This window comes from Conger conger, chromosome 12, assembly GCF_963514075.1.
Source record: "Conger conger chromosome 12, fConCon1.1, whole genome shotgun sequence".
Classification (NCBI taxonomy): Eukaryota; Metazoa; Chordata; class Actinopteri; order Anguilliformes; family Congridae; genus Conger; species Conger conger.
The window spans coordinates 41,150,874-41,168,967 of NC_083771.1; the positions used below are offsets into that span (position 1 = coordinate 41,150,874).

At 40.3% G+C, this 18,094-nt stretch overlaps 1 protein-coding gene across 3 annotated transcripts in view; it reads left to right on the forward strand.

Annotated features, from left to right (window-relative positions):
• Positions 1-18,094, forward strand: part of fibcd1b (fibrinogen C domain containing 1b) — a 113,032-nt gene that overhangs the window by 20,169 nt on the left and 74,769 nt on the right. The window contains exon 2 of one of the 3 annotated variants that reach the window (XM_061263515.1): positions 15,609-15,698. The exons of 1 other annotated variant lie outside the window; for it this stretch is intronic. In XM_061263515.1, coding sequence (XP_061119499.1) covers positions 15,609-15,698 — 90 coding nt within the window. The remainder of the gene's footprint in view (positions 1-15,608; positions 15,699-18,094) is intronic. One more of the 3 variants, XM_061263514.1, reaches the window with a different exon arrangement.

The window sequence follows — 18,094 nt, forward strand, 5'->3', positions numbered from 1 at the left end:
AAGCCACACCAGCATTGTCTTGGCTGTACGCTTTGTTTTGCTGAAAGGTGAACCGTCGCCCCAGTCTGAGGTTGTGTGCACTGAAGAGCAGGTTTTCTTCATGGACCTCTCTTTGGACGGTATTAGCCAGGTGATGAGCAGTGCTTCGTGTTCTGCCAAAAAAGTTACATTTTTGTCTCATCAGACCAGAGAATATTTTTCCTCATGCTCTCAGATTCCTTTAAATGGCATTAGGCAAACTCTTCAAGTGGGCTGTCATATGCTTTTTACTCAAGAGTGGCTTCCGTAAATTAAGGCCTGATAGATGGACTGCTGCTGAGATGGTTGTCCTTCAGGCAGGTTCTCCCATCTCTGCAGAGGACATCTGAAGTTCTGCACCTCCCTGACCAGGGCCCTTCTTGCCTGATTACTCAGTTTGGGCTGATGTCCAACTCTAGGAAGAGTCTTGGTGCCTCCAAACTTCTTCCATTTCACAATTATTGAGGCCACTGTGCTACAGACAGTTATTTGGATTTCCTGGCTTGGTTTTTGTCCTGACATGCGGTGTGAATTGTGGGACCTTATAGACACAGGTGTGTGCCATTTAAAAGTATGTCCAAAAGCAAGCAGGATGCACCTGACCACAATTTGGAGCAAAGGGTCTGAATACTAATGTTGATGACTGATTTCAGTTGAAATATAGTGTACAAATATTTTGTACACTATATTTTCACACAATATAGTGGACAAAAAGTGAAGGGGTCTGAATACTTTCTGAAGCCACTGCATGTTGTTCAGTTTTTTCATGCAAATATTTGGTGCTTTGAGGACACAAAAGCTAGGGGTTGTTGTATCAGGTTGAGCTGTAGCAGATATCTAAAAAACTATCTGGATTGATAGATATTACTTTGGGTAAGTTTATGCCGGAGGGAACAGAAAAACCAAAAGCAGACAGGGGTGCAGAAAAAATGGCAAAGAAAAAAGTAAAAAAAACAGGCCAGGGTCAAAAACCAGGGTGTCAGTCCAACAAAGCAGAGGTACAGATATCCAAAACAACAAAGAATAGTCCAGGGAAGCAGGCAGGGGTCAAAACCGGAAATCCAGACAAACAAGGGCTTGAAGGAACTGGGGGAAGGAATAAAGGGCTTGGGACTCAAGAAACAGGACAAGATGAACTAGCAGCGTGCAACTGAAAAGGACGGGTATAAATACACAGGGGAATAAGACAAACTAGGTGGGGCATGGGAGTGAGGGCGGTCTAACAAATAAACATCAGGTGAGACACATGAAAGGGTAATAGGACAATAACGAGGGGGAAACGAAAACGCGGACTGGATTCACAAAGACACACATGCAATACAAACGGCTCCAGACTAGAGGGTAGACAATTGCAGAGAGTCAGGAGATGCAGAGATAGAGAGAGACAGGTGTGAATACTTTGCTGAAACTAAGCAAGTAATCAGTGATAGAATAGGGAGGCAGAGTTACAGAACAGAATTAAAACTGGAGATGCGTTAGTAAGTTAGTTAAGTGATTTAAATTACAAATACCCAAAACTAGTGAATGTTAGTTTGTTAGTTTGACAAACATATTAGTATAATTAGTACTGTACAAATTCTATGTTAGTTGGGATTAGTATATTAGTGCTGTGTACAAACATGAAATGGAGAGAAAGCAGGAAGTAAGGAATGCAAGATTGGAAGGAAGATTGAACCCCGGAACTACCGTAAACACCCGAATAGTGGGGCACGCAGACAAGGGAGTGACTGGACTAGTAAACATTCAGACTCAGACATCACAGGGGAAGACGAGTGCAAATGAATGTAAACAGAACACCAGACATGAATATGAAAAATAATAAATTACAAGACTATAGGTAATAAACAATGATAAACTAACACACAGAACACAGGAACATAACTATCATTTTTCAATTCAATGTCATCATTTCATTCATAATTTCAACTGCCCTTTTAAGTGATGCTTTTTGGCATAGTTTATGTCTGGGTGCTTGTGTCCTCCACATTCATATGAGTACAAAGTATTGGATTATTGCATTCATTTTTGGACAATATTATTAACTACCTCACTGTGGTTTATAATTATGATTTCGATTATGATCAGCATGATAAGCATGCATGCGAATTTGAAAACAAGGTCAAATGCACATGTCAAAAGTGAGATGAGTTGACAGCTAAGCTCATCTGGTACTCTTTCTCAGTGAGTGCCTTGAAATATTCAAGGCCATCAATGTGACATCTGTGTTTCACTCAAATAACGACTCTTGGAAATTGGCCACTCTGCAGAAAGAGTCTGCTGTGATACCGAATGAGGCTAAATTGTGTTTTTTTTTTTTGCAGGCTCCATCCTAAATGAGCTCTCCCCTTTTATCTCCTCACAAGGTAGTCCTGCTGGAGTAGCATTCATTCTCCAGCAGTTCTGTTCACAGGGACACTCTGTGAAGCCACCTACAGAATGTGTAAAGAGGTTTGGCTTAGACATGGGCCAGCTGTATCTTGGGAAGGAGCTCAACAGAGGTCAACAAATAGATGTCTGTTCGCAATGATAGAAAGGAACAGACAGTGGGATGCTTTGTGTATTCGGTTGCAGTATATCGCGGTGTGTATTTGCATGTTGCTAATGCTATTAAATATAAGATATTAACTGGCATTCAACCTGAATTTATTCACAGAGGATTATCATTATCAATTATCATTATCTACTATTTGTATTGGCTGATCTCAATTATTTAAGCTTACATTTAGAACACTAAATAAAACTTTAGTAACGATACTTTCAGGCCTTGTACAATAAGCAAATGCAACCTGAATTCTGTACAGTTTTTGGTATTGTTTTTGCTGGCGCAAAACACATGGCGTTCACTTACAATGAGAAGCAAGAATAACGTCAACAAGGCAAGTTCTGAGAAAGTATCAAGCTGCTCATTATTGCACTCTCGCTAAAGGCATTACAACAACACAAAACAAACAACACAACTAAACTAGGAACATTATGTGCATTACAGCACATAATGATGTGGACAGAACTTTCTGCTGCTTCTATATTTTAGTTTTTTTCCCCTTTTCTTCCAGGTACGCAGTAAAGTGTGTGTACAACAGTTTAGAGCAGTGTGTGTCAGTAAAAAACCATAATTACTGAAGATTGTCACTAAGGTATTTGTCTCCAGCAAAGCAATATTCCCTTCCCTATGTTAATGATAAAGATCAGTCTGCTCAGATCATTTCTAGGGCTGCTACATCAATTCAAGACGGCATCACTAAATGAATAGGCAGGTATTTAATGAATTGACAGGAAATATGAGGATGGTATCTTTTTTCTTTTTTTCTTCAAACAGAATAATAGGACAATTATAAATTGGCTAAATGGGCGGCCTGTAGCGTAGTGGTTAAGGTAAATGACTGGGACATGCAAGGTCGGTGGTTCTAATCCCAGTTTAGCCACAATAAGATCCGCACAGTTGTTGGGCCCTTGAGCAAAGCCCTGAACCCTGCATTGCTCCAGGATTGTCTCCTGCTTAGTCTAATCAACTGTACATCGCTCTGGATGAGAGCATCTGCCAAATGCCAATAATGTAATGTAATGTAATGTAAATTAGCAAATTTGCAAGAAATTGCTAAATACGTCAACCATTATTTTCAGTGGGGAAAGGCCATAATGCAGTGTTTCATGTATCCCATAATCCTTAGTGTACAGTGCAATGCAGTTTTTCAAGGAATACAGCTTGTTAACTTGATAAATGTGTTGGCAGAATCCCAAGCCTTAAAGGTCTGACCTGTAAGGTTTTTCCCCCACTAGCGCACACCCAGTAATGGTGCTTTTTGGGGCTTCATTTGGTATAACATTGTGTGCAGTCCCTTGACCTGATTTGTCCCAAGAGTGTGCCGCTGGGCGTAGAACAGTAGAAACAGGGGAATAAACTCTTAGTATCCAGGGATGAGCTATTGATAATCACTTCCATGGTGTATGAAGTGGTGTAATTCTGCAAACAGTCATTTCAATCTCATCTACTGCTCTGAAGCTCACGGCAGCCAAACAGAGAAATAGATGAAAGCTAGGGGATTCCTACATAACTGTTTGCATTTTTCTAAGTAATTGTTTCAATAAAGGCACTTTTAAGAGCTATTGAGAAAACTGTGATTCTGCATTCACCTGGTGGGCTGGAGTGTTTTTTTAAATAAATATTAATTCGCTGTGGTTCTCAGCTGCAGGGCAGAAAGCACTCGCTGCTCCCAATGGCTTCTCGGAGGGATGGAGAGACTAGTTCTGCTGCTGGAGTCCTTTGTTCTTCACACATGGGTGGTATTCTCTGTCTTTCTCTGGCAGGCTTGTATGGGGAAACATGAGAAATCATTGATCAAGTAAGGCCTAGAAAAAATGGTTTTATTTCTGGGAAAGATTCAGTAGCATGTTTCAGAGAACGGCTACACCATTCTCTTTTGAACTGATATTGTACAAAACCAGCTTTCCTGTCACTTGCCTGCCTCATGCATGTTTGTTTATTTATTAATGCATTGATTTATTTATTTATCACATGTCATTTGATATATTCAGCCATTGCTGAGGACTGCAGTCCCGCAGAGACTTTCTGGAAGGGTCTTCAGCGGATTACAATGGATTTTTATCATTTTCTTGTTCCCCCCCCCTTTGTGAAATGTGATCACGCAGCCTCTCTCCTCAGGAGGTCGTAACAGGATGAGATGTTCTACACTCGACTAAATCAGGGAACCCTTCTGTCTGTGGGAATAGTGACCCAACTGAAGAGTCCAAACAATCAATTTGCAGGTGCCTGTTTTTACCCATGATGCCCCTGGGCACCCCCTGGAGTGGCAGGAGAACTCCTTCTGCTTCACGTGCTTCACGTGACGTTCCATCCAAAAGCACTTAACACCCAATATGGCTGCTGGAGCTCTGTTTACATGCACAGTGCGGTAACTGCTGCAACCGAGGGGATAATTCCTGTCAGGGACCCCGACTGGGGCTACATGCTCCTCTTTGGCACAGGGTATTTTACTGTAAAGTGCCCCCATCCTGTAACAATGGAGTGGATTCAAACAAATAGATGTGGTAATGGCAGTAAGATAGCGTAAAACACTGCAGCGATGGCTTTTTCCCCCCCAAGTGCGCTTTAAAACTGTGATTCGATCTGTTCCATCAGGCTATACTCTGCTGCACTTTCTGCATAATATAAAATGGTTCACAGAAAATTGGAGATGGAACTGTTGTCTAGTGAAAGAAAGGTTAAAAATTTTGCTTGCTCATAGCTGCATTTTTTCACTAAATCCAGGACTTTGTGAGGAGGTCAAGGAAAGGTAAACAGACAAGGCAATGCTGCAGTTATTTGGCCCATAAAGATTTGAAGTGGAACATGCACCTCACGTCTCAGTTGTTCAGGAGCTTGCAGGTTAGGCATCCGTGTGCTGGGATGCTAATGCCGTGTGCGTCAGCCCGCATGTTTCCATGAAAAGCCTGATTGTTCCATGTACTCCAGAAACCTTTACAGTAATGTTGTGGGCTTTTTTTCTTGCAAATATCTGCTTAATAATTCCCATTGCTTCGTATCATATAATTGTACCTGTTTGACGGTATGGCAGTGTGCGTCATTTATACCATGCTTTTGTGTTTATATTATAGATGCATTCTGTTCATTGTGAGCATTGCAGGCTTTTCTGTTTCTGTGTTATTATTGTCTCATAAATTGATAAATAATACGAACCTTAAACAAAATAATGGGTTGACAGTTGTTTACAAGAAGCTTACAATTCAATTTGAATAGGAAAGTCATGCTGCATTGTGTTGTATTTTCTTGTGGTTTTTGTTGGTCTTTTCTGTCAGTTAAGATGAGTTTTGTTGTTATTGGCAAGGTGTTTAGTGCGGATGTGAATGAGGATGTTGACAGCCAACAGAGCCATCTTCAGTATGTTTTATATTGCTGAAGTTTATGGCAGCATTGGCTAATGCTCCCCCTTGCATTCAGTTTCAGCCGTGTGTACATTTTTATTAGGTCATTGCAGTGTACTGGGTTCTAATCTAGACGTTCCTCTTGGAATGTCACTGGGGGCTCATAATTCTCAAATATTAATATGCTAAACGTAAACCCAGTTTCATCAATTTTACTTGTACCTCTATTTAATATGTATATAGCATCACATTGAAACTGCACATACTGACAAGATTATGACATGTACATACAGTGTGATCCAACTGTCTTTAAACCTGTTTGGATGGAGTACACCCAGTGGAAAAAACTATTTGTGAATAAATATGCACATCTTTCTGTAAGAAATGTCTAAAAATCCACAAATGAGCACAAGCAATTCTACACATGCCAGGTGAAGCTTAAATGTAAATATACAAATGAATACCCAAACATTTTTTCAAAAAAGCGTGCCTGTCAATAAAAAAATATATGTTTTTGCATTTTTCTGTTAGGGAGATATTCTCTTGTTAGTGCAAAAACATACAGTGCTAGGGAAAAAAAGTATTTGCCCCCCTCCTGATTTCCTCTATTATTACATATTTGTCACACTGAATGGTTTCAGATCTGTAGACTAAATGTAATTTTAGACACATAGAACCTAAGTAAACACAAAACACAATGTTTTAATAATTATGGACTAAGGCTCCCTATAGAAAAGCCATAGAAATGCCTAGGAATCACAACCATTTCAACGGTCGTCTCTTGAAAAAAGGTCAGTGATTAAATACAAAGCTGGCATCTTATCCGTCTGTTAAGGGAGATGTAACGCGTAGGTCGCATCCACCCATAAGGGGTTCATGAAAAAGAAACACCCATATCACCCCTGTGAAAAAGTAATTAAACTTAATAACTGGTTTCATCACCACCACCCATAATTTATCAGTCATTCACATCACTGTTGAGGAATCTTAGCCCACTCTGTTGCTTTAATAAAGACATGAACTGCTCTTTTCCGGTCCTGCCACAGCATCTCGATTCAACACTACTACTCTTTCATTTAGATTCTTCTCAGACAATCAGAAGTGTACTTGCTTTTTTATTTTGGAACATTGTCTTGCTGTATACCCCAGTTACGCTCCAGCTCCAGCTCATAGGCAGATGACCAGACATTCTCCTTAAGAATTTTGGCTCAATAATTGCAAGTTGTCCAGGTCCCAAGGCAGCAAAGCATTTTGTATTTGCTTTACACCAGGCATAATGGGACCTGTATCAAAAAGTTCCACTCATCTGTCCATAGAACATTATCCCAAAAGCCTTGGGGATCATCCTGTTGCTTTTTTGTAATTGTGAGATGTGCATTGATGTTTCACTTGGTTAGAAGTTGTTTCCGCCCTGCTACTCTCTGAATAATCGCTCCTTTGGCCAGTCTCCTTCTTATTTTATTGAGTCATTGAGTCACTGATATGAGCTGATGCTGGAGAGGCCTGCAGGTATTTGCATATTCCTCTGGGATAATTTTTGACTTCATGGATGGTCTGGGCCCTTGGAGGAATTTTGGCTGGCCAGCTACTCCTGAGAAGACACACACTGATCCAAGTGTTCTCCATTTAGAGATAATGGCTTTGGTGGAGTTCCAGAACCTTATAGATGGCTTTGTAACCATTTTCAGACAGATATATATCCCAGTATTTTGCCCATATAATGGGGCCTACCAACAAAACCATATTAGATCCAGGCATGAGCTTGACATTTTCAGATATGGTAAATGGTAAATAGTTGGCATTTATATATGCAAGGCACCATGCAAGGCACCAAACAGCTCATAGACACCAAACAGAATCAAGAAGTGTAGGCCATCACCCCATATTTTCAATATGTAAACATGTTTGTCCTGTGGAGGTAGAGTCAGTAACTATGCCTTACCATTCACCATTCTTGAGTATCTTTGTGTTGTTGGCTCCAAACACGTGAATCATTCCCCAGGAAATGGACAAGGCTGTTGGGCCTGTACATATTCCACTTCATTGTACGTTGCTCTGGATAAGAGCGTATGCTAAATGCCTGTAATGTAATGTATGCCATACCTGCCTATAAAGACTAAAGCTGAAGTTAGAGCCCCAGATAATAGGTATTACAAAATAAATGATTGATGATTATCCAAAATGGCCACCTTTTACTGAGGCATAATTGTAAAATGTCTGTATATCTGGGAAGAATATGGATAAGGATCTCATTCTTTTACTACGATTCCAACGGCAAACAAAATTAGGTTTTAAAAAAAAAGGTTCAAATGAAGTAATCTGTGCAAAAAACTGTACAGTGCTCATAGATCTTCACCTCAACAAAATCCAAAGAATAAGGCATATCTTTTCAGCCAGATTCTTTCATCATTTCACAGAGATGCAGAATGTACAATGCTAGTTTGTGGATATCGCCCATCCATAACACATTGATGTTAAAATTATGAATTCAGTTTTATACTATTATAATGTCTATTTGAAATTAATATAGTCTTTGGCCCCAGAGCTCACTGTTCTGACTTATTATTCCAACGGCAAAACCACATCGCAAACTACTGCCCTGTTTTTTAAAAACACAAAGTACAGTACAGTTATTTAGCTGATTCTTTTATCCAACATGACGTACAGTTGATTAGACTAAACAAGGGGCAATACCCCTGCCGCATTGCAGGGTTAAGGGCCTTGCTCAAGGGCCCAACAGCAGTATGGATCTTATTGTGGCTCCACCAGGGCTTGAAGCTCCACCAGGGCTTGAACCACCAACCTTTGTGATCCCAGTCATGTACCTTAGCCACTAGGCTACAGGCTGCCCCTCTTTATAATATGTAATTGTTTTGAGGATGGAACAGAACCTTAATGTGCTATATTTCCTTTGGCTTACAGTTGCCTGTGACTAAAATAGTGTATTTCATCACGGTATGGTCCATAATCAGGATTAAGAATAGGTTTAATTTAGCATGAATAGGATGTGGGTGCTCAAACAATACCATTATATCACTGTGTCTACACATGACTTTTAATTCATAAAGATTTTGATGTCATTTTTATACGTATGACATTCATATGTGGGACACAATTTTACTCATTTTTTTATTCTTCATATTCTGTATAGCTACTAAAATTTCATTCATATCCTTAGAAATCAGCTACAAGTGTTTACCCCACAAACTGGCAGCCATTTTCGAACTTTAGCCCCCTGTATCCGTGTCTAAAATTCTCTGTTGTTAATTTGAATACGCAAAGACTGCCTGAAGGATATATGAGGAAAATTAAGTGGTTAAATCCTGGTTGTATTTTTATGGAGCTACCCATGTATTAATGTACACGCGAGGTGTTGAGTTGTGCAAGGAGCATAGTTAATACCTGTGTGTATGGTTCCATGTTACATTTACAGCATTGCTTTTCACTGCCTCTAATGGAGGTGGTTGATAATGGATATCACTGCCTTAACCTACCCCTGGACAGACATGCTCATTATATTTTATTCTGATTTGCAGGGTCCCCTAAAGATGTCACACAGCTGTGTTAAAGCCTTACAAAGGGAATTCCTATTACAATACTGCTTGATCAAAATACTGCATATTATGGTTGGCTGTGGTGGCAGTTGTCTGCTGGCCTGTTGCTAAGAATAGAGTACTACGCCAACACATTAGGTTAAGTTTGAATAAATAAATAAAATTAATCAAAAGCAATTGAATCAAAAAAAAATATTTACAGCTGTTTAATGAGTGAGAAATGAACTGCCTTCCAGTTGTGTGGGAGTTCCGTTAAAGAAACTGAGAAATAGTTTTGAGATTAGTTTTTTTTCCCACTTTAGTTTTTATTGAGTTCAACATTTATAAACATGTAAAAGCAACAGTTTATCATGCATTCAAACAAATAAACTTTTTTTCTTTTTTTTAATACAAGGTTTTTGTTTGGGAGTTACATTCCCATGCCCTGAGATAGACTGGCGACCTGTCCAGGGTGTATTCCTGCCTTTCGCCCAATGTATGCTGGGATAGGCTCCAGCCCCCCTGCGACCCTGATCAGGATAAGCGGGTTCAGATAATGGATGGATGGAGTTACATTCCCAGTAGTCCATCCATTCTCACAGGTTCATCCACCATGTCAGTTGTGCTTTCTGTAGTCTTTGTCACTGACTTGGGTCCTGAATAATGTCCATTTCCACAATGTCCACTTGTCTTCCAGCTGCAATCTCAAGTGATTTTCCAGTTTTTCCATTATGCAGATTTTCTCTCCTATCTCCATCCATTGTTCCCGGGTAGGGGGATACACTTTAACCCATTTCCTTGTGATAGATTTTTACTGGCTATTAACAACATTTTGACCAGATACCTATCCCTTATTTGTCCATTTCCTTCAGTAAGATTACACAGATGGAGTACCATGTAGGTCATAGGGATATCACATCCTAGTATCTTTTCTAAATCTTTGTATACCATTGTGCCATTTCCAACTTGTATATATATGGGAGTAATCTGCATCTAATGCTCCACATTCCCTCCAGCAAAGTAGATTTATGTTTAAATATTTACTCTTGACCATGGCTATGATAAAAAAACAGATCACATTTTTCCAAGAGAAGTCCCTCCATATCCGTGAATTGATGGATGTTTGATGTTTTTTCCACATGTTTTACCAATCATCATCTTAAATTTATATGTTCATTCCCATTTTTTTGCATATATATTTCATTGAATACTTATTTGTCATCAATCTTTGATATAGTGCAGATATAAATCAAATTTTTGTTTATTTGTACAAATTAATAATAATTTGGATCACACCAGTCACTTCCACGGAGGGGTCTATTTGATTTCCTTCTTATAGTAATCCCTTAATTGTAGGTACCGGTAGAATCCATGCTTTTGAGATTTTATTTGAATTTTGTCATAAGAACGTCATATTAGTTTTCAAAGGTAACTGGTTATGAGGAACAAAAATGTAAGGACCTAAAGCAATGGAAAGAAACCAAATCAAAACTAACAAGCTTAATTCTGTCAAAGTTTAGAACAAAGTACCTTGTTGCTACTGTAGCTGGATTGAATCCAGTTTTGTCAGTTGCACAGACGTATGATCGCTCTTGTGATGTTGAGCATCAGAAGAGGTGGCACAGCAGTTGTTAGACAGCGAGACCCCGGTAAGACGTTCCCTTTCATGCGCACATTTCTGCATTCAAAACGAACCTGTTCAGACAAATGGCCAACTTGATCCACCACTTGATGCCGGCAGGTGAACGTAGCGCAAGCGAGGGTTGCTTGAGCGGAGCCCGAGCCGGGAGGTGAGCTCTCCAGGTGATTGCTCCCCCCTTTCATCTTCGCTCTCTCGCTGGGAGTTGTAGAAATGAGCGCGCGGCGTGCCCGTCTCTCCTCATCAACATCAAGCGACGCTCCTGCCCCAGGTTGGCCAGTAGTGGCTCCGCCGCATTTCCCACAGGACAATCTGCAGTCTGCACACATTCCTGATAACGCTGAACCCTCATTAGGACATGCTCTGTTAATGCTATTGTTTTCTAAGAGCCATGATAAAGTGAAACGTTCATAAGCTGAGCTCTGCATCTGTATATTACTGCAGATGTTTAAATGGAACAGAAAAGGTCACTTTTAAAAATTGGTTTACCAAAAATTTAATTGTGAACCTTGCAAATTCTCACAACATAACTGTCTCTCTTTGGCTCTTTGATACTTCCAATATATAGATATATATTTATTTGTTTTTGTTTTTTGTTTTATGCCTCATCTTTTTTGGTTCATACAGTATACCATGTCATTTAAAACTCTCAGAACACAACCAAACACAACCAAACAGAACAGAATACACAGTATATACTGTTTATAAAGGAACCGGGGTCTGGGTTTGTCTAAATAAGTATGCATGCCTGGGGTTGGTGATAATTCAGCTCTGGGCAAAGCCAAGGGCTGTTACCATCCTTAAAACTGCATGTATACTGACAGACTCTCCAGCATCTCCAGTATGTATACCTTATACCACCACTAGCTATGCCTGTTTCTATATATAATGAACACATTTTAATTTGTACATTCACCTTATTGTATATGGTATCATATCCATCCATCCATCTTAACCCGCTTATCCAGACCCTCCAAATGTCTTTGGACTGTGGGAGGAAACCGGAGTACCCGGAGGAAACCCACGCAAACACGGGGAGAACATGCAAACTCCTCATAGAGAGGCCAAAATCATGCAAAGAACACTATATCAATGCTTTTTTTAAAACAATCAGATCAACAACAAAATGTTTTATTTTTCAATTAAACCTCCAATATCAAGATGAAATTACTGAACTGATGAGAACTATATATACAGGTTAAATCTGCATTGAGACTGGATTCAAACAATATTGACATACAGTACATTAGGCTTGAGATTGAGATACTGAATTCGAAACGGATTGGGACATTTAATGTTTGCAAAGGGTACATTTGACAAGAATGGGAATTAAGTATGAAAATACTATAGAGGGAGAGTGTGTGAGTGGAATTGACTGCAAATGTTCTGTACATTTTTTTTTTTAATGGATAGTTGCAGACTGGCTGGAGGGAATGGTTGCTGTTCCCTAAATTATGAGTAGAATGTACATGAAATATCTTCTGTAAAAATCGGAGACATCTTTTGCAGCACTTTTCTTCTTTTGAATCATTATGCAAAATGACATCCATTTTTTCACAAGTTCAGTGAATTTCATAGAGAAAGTGACTGTAACGCTGGAAGTATAGTTTTAATTGCAGGCTTATATTTTCCAGTTACACGAGCAGGCGTTGTACATGGTGAAGGGGGATTGTTGCCACCTCTTATGAAGAGCCCTTTCCCTGAGAAATATCCAATTTTCAGCTGAAGAAGTGCTGCTATTTGCATTTATATCGAACCACTTGTGACTCTACAGAGTGATGTGCGTGCGTGTGTGTGTGTGTGTGTGTGTGTGTGTGTGTGTGTGTGTGTGTGTTATTTACTGAGCAGGTTTGGGCTATTGTTCTGCACGTTCCACTTTTTCTCTCAGTTCTGCTCAAAATATTTCAGAATACCTGTATCCTGTATGTAATGTACTGTATGTAATGTAATATTTGTAATGTACCCTGATATCTTCAGTTGATAACACACACACACACACACACATACACACACATACAGAGGCTTACATTAAGATACTGTGTCCTTTACCTGAAACCTTCCATTGCTGAGGTTTTGTAGTCCTCTGAAGCAATCTCTGCTTTATATTGTGGTCATCATTTCATTGTCGTATGGCAATCTGATTGGAGTTTCAAGATAAATTATATTATCTGGGTGTAGCCTATACGATTCTACTATTTTATTTTTCAGTAAAGTAGTTCCATATATTGCTTAATAGACTTGCATATTCAGATGCAGTACTGTATCTAGAGTATGTCAGAGGAGCAAAAATGATTGTGCTCATTTGCAGCCACTAACAGACCATTGTCCATGCCATTCTCATAGATACAGGATGGGGTGTGCCGTATCTGCCACTTTTATGGCAACAAGACACAGTGAAAAATTAAATTTTGTGCTCATTAAAGAAAAGTCATTTACAGCACAGTGATGCTGGCAGCTGTTTTATTTTTCTTGATTTTTTAATTATTATTTTGTACCCTGCAGACACAGTTACTAAAATGTTTTCCAGCGTTGAGAATTGCTTATTGTAGGGGAACATAATTTCTACACAGCTCTGAACTGATTAAAAGTATCAAAGGGATAGAAGAAGAACCTGAGAAGAAGAAAGTCACATAGTAAATGCAGGCAGCTGCAGAAAAACCATTTTCTCTTCTTGTTAGCACCTCTCAAAATGGCGTGATCGCCACTCTGAGTCAGAGGGCATTGGCTTTTTACGCGTGTCTGCTCAAAGTCTAGGAGTCGTGTAATGCTCGTGTAGAGTCAAGGAAGGGCTCTTTTCAATTGATTTCCATAAGGTGAGGAGGCACGTCGAGGCGATGCCAAGCCCTTGCCCTGCCCAGCCCCCCCATCTGTCTTATGCCTCTGCTCAGACGGCAGGGCAGAGCGCTTCCCGGCTGATGGAGGGTCACATCCGGGAGGCCGTGACTCACGCGTGGCCAGAGTCGAGAGAAGATGAATTGTCCTGCCACCCCTGTCAATCACTGCTCACGTCCTGTCCCATCAGCCAGCCTGCGTGCCTCTCTGCTTTATTTCTCTTTTTTTTTTTCTGGGTATATCTTGACAGCTGTGGAAGAATGTCAATGGTGCCATTGCATACTAGGTTCGGCTCACCCTGGCTGTTGTATTGAAATGCTGTGAATTGCTGTAAACGCATTGTGTCACGATGTGACACTTAAGAGTACATCGCACACTGGCATGTGAATACTATCCAACACCTAAAGTGTGGGAAAAAATACTTGAATAATGTAAATATCGTGGAGCCGGTGACTCACTCCGAAAGATCCAGAGGCATGCGCTCAACACCTCTTCTGCATTAAGAGGAGTGTTACTCATGAACATTTGTCCATGCAAATTACCCCACCGGTGATATGTGAATCAGATTCACTTGACAGAATGTGACATAGGAACTTGCCCACTCATTCATATTTTCTCATTCAAAACCATTAATTAAGGTGATGGCTTACGCAAGCTCCCCTGGTCTTAACAACAGTATAATAAGTAGCCATGCAAAAGTTGTCCACGAGGTCACCTTTTTTTTTCCTGCTTTTTTTCTTCCTCCTATAGATTATTTGCAAACGCAGGCTGCAGTGTTTCCAAAGCCCTTCTATAGATCAGCTTGAAATGGAGTAAGCTTCCGCCAACCTTCCTCTCTCCCTGGTTGCCTTGTGCAAGCAAGCTTATCATGTTTGAAACCACGCCAAGTACATAGAACATTCCATGTTCATTCAGCAGCAGTAATCCCACGAATGTGTAGCATTAGTGCACATATGGTGCATTAATGCAGGGGCTCCAAAACATGGTGCAAATGTGCAGTCCTAATACATTAATCGAGAAGGATTGGTACTTTAATTGAAAGTGTCTATCTGTGAATCCGACTGAACACGGCTGAATTTCCCTGCTATGTCAAGTGAGCTGCTATTGCCTTAACTGCATTTTAGCAGACATTTGAGATGTGTTGCTATGATGATATGGTACCTCTACAACAATGCAGCTCGTAATGGAAAAGGCGAATTGGGTTTCCTGTGTGCAGTGGGAACGGTGTGGAGTCTTGTCGAGGACCCTTGTGCCCTGTTGTTAATGCCCGTACAGAGTGGTTTCTCGCTCGCTTGCTCACTCTGTATTGCCTGTATTGCCTGCCTCTCCAGGTTATCTGTGCTTGCTCTTTGGCCCACTGTTATGAGTGTTAACTACACCTCCATCATTCCCAGTGGACATACACCTTACACCAAGAAGAGTAACAAAAAAATAACGATGTAATTTGTACAGATCACCTCAGGTACGGCTGTACCTCAAAACAGAAATAAATACATTTCCTATTTTATCTTTTTTTCTTTGCGTGTTCAACCGTAGATACTTCATTAAGTATTATTTAGTGCATTAGTACAGTTAGTTTGATCTTAATTCACAATGGGCCCAAGTCACATCCTAATCGGCAGACTTTGTGTCTGTCCCCTGCGAGGAGTTGTCATGAGAGAAACGAAAACATCCCTTCTTTTCTTTCTTGCTCCCCTCCCATGCAGACATTCTGTGAATGCGTGCCAAGCCCTTCTCAGCTCAAGCACCGCTGGTCAGACTCTGACACAGTCAAAGAGACGCCCCCCAAGGTAAGGGCTGGACGACACCCCCAAATATGTGCGGTCCCTGGGTAAGATTTAGCTGCCCACATCCTGGACCGAGTTCCAGTTTGATTCCAAATCAGGGCTCTACTGAGAGCTGAGTAGGAGCACTGAGCTCTGATAAGTCCTCGCTCTACAACAATATACCATGTCATATTGAATTATGACGATTTAAAGTGTCCAAATCTCTTTGTGCACTGCGAGTCCGGACTGCCTGTAAAAATAAAATGGCAACAGAGCTGGTCACATGATTTGTGTTGTCAAAGTTTTGAATGAGTCCGAGCCTCGGGCATGAAAAATATATTCAAGAAAATGAGATTGTGCCCAGTTTTTTTTTTTTTTTCCTGTAAAAGATGTTCCTCCACCTCTATAGCCAAGGAATGGCATTAATGTTAACTGCGAGATTAGCCCAGATCCAGAGAGAAATTGTTCATTGAGGGTTGCGGATTGATGAGTTATTTCATGGTGGAAACGTTTTGAACATTTATAAAAAATTAATATCTTGCCAAGCTTTTCATTATCCAGACAATTTGTTTCATTTTCACCATCTCTTTTTTTTTTTTTTTTGCATTTCTGGTCAGATGAGGGGGGAAAATGTATTACAGACAAGCCACATACAAGGCATACATTCAGACAAGCTACACACAGAGCATACATACAGACAAGCCACACACAAGGCATACATACAGACAAGCCACACACAAGGCATACATACAGACAAGCTACACACAAGGCATACATACAGACAAGCTACACACAGGGCATACATACAGACAAGCCACACACAAGGCATACATACAGACAAGCCACACACAAGGCATACATACAGACAAGCTACACACAAGGCATACATACAGACAAGCTACACACAGGGCATACATACAGACAAGCCACACACAAGGCATACATACAGACAAGCCACACACAAGGCATACATACAGACAAGCCACACACAAGGCATACATACAGACAAGCCACACACAAGGCATACATACAGACAAGCCACACACAGGCCATACATACAGACAAGCCACACACAGGGCATACATAGAGACAAGCCACACACAAGGCATACATACAGACAAGCCACACACAGGGCATACATACAGACAAGCCACACACAGGGCATACATACAGACCAGGATGCTGATGTGACCAGACTCAGCTGTTTGAGTTACAGTTCACACTCAGCTTTCAGGTGTCAAACCACTATTTCACAATTCTGCACCAAACCCTTGGTCAAGTACAAAGCTTTTCCTTTCACAGCATATAACAATGCAACATGGCAGTCCTGAGAAAATCCCTTGAAAAGACCCTGGATAAACACTAAGCTAGGAAAATGGGAATTGCTACTGATAAGTGTTTGCTAATATGGTAATTTTAAATTGCTTTGCTTACCATTTAAGTGATAGCAAAATAATGATTGCAAAACAAAATATTACTGCAGTTGTTTTATTATTTCATTTCAGAGAGACACTTATCTGGCATCACAGAGAAATATTGTGGAGATTACAGTGCAGAGAGCATACAGCAAATTAGCAAATTCAATGAAACCTATATGAAGTTTGTGATATGCAACAGCCTAAAACTGCAACACGCAGCCATTCTCACAAAGTGCTTCTTTTCAACACCTATAAAACATAACTATCTTCCATCTAATGCTATCACAGGGCTATGAGGAGATGCATGTCAGGTCAGTGCTAAATTGTCGGTTTTGTAAAATGAACCCAGGTGTGGTGTGAAGAAGTCGGTGTACAAATGAGGATGAAATGCATTGAATGACTTAATGGTTTTAAAATCCCTGGATCAGAGCTGGGCCCAGTGTGGGTGCCGGTTTCTCTGTCAACCCGGCACTAAGGCACCAGATTAGGTCATTATTTAAATCAGATGTTGTAATGCAGGGTTAAGACAAAAACCTGTACCCACACCAGCCCTTTCCAGATAAGACTGGACAGCCCTGCCCTAGATATTTGTTTCTGCTACTGCACTACTGCATCACTTCATCAGTGCCACAAATTCTGCAGATAGTACCTTTTCCTCCCTCCCAAGCCAGTCCCTATCTTCTTGGCCTTGTTAGCATTTTGTTTCAAATAGATATTGTCATACCACGATTGTTCTTGTAGTTCATGTCCCTTTCAAATGCAACCAAGAACTGAGACGTTTTCATTTCTATAAATAAGTGACAATGCTGTCTGTACCTTGGGCCCCCTGGCACAGTTTAAGCAAATCTATGGAGCCCTTATAAGATAAGATAAGATAAGTGTTATTTATGAACACACACCAGGGGAACATACACTTTGTTGAGCATAAGTAGAATAGCCACTTAACAAATGGGTATGGATCTAAGTGCCTTGGGGAGACAAAATATATATTTTTCTAATGTAAAAAAC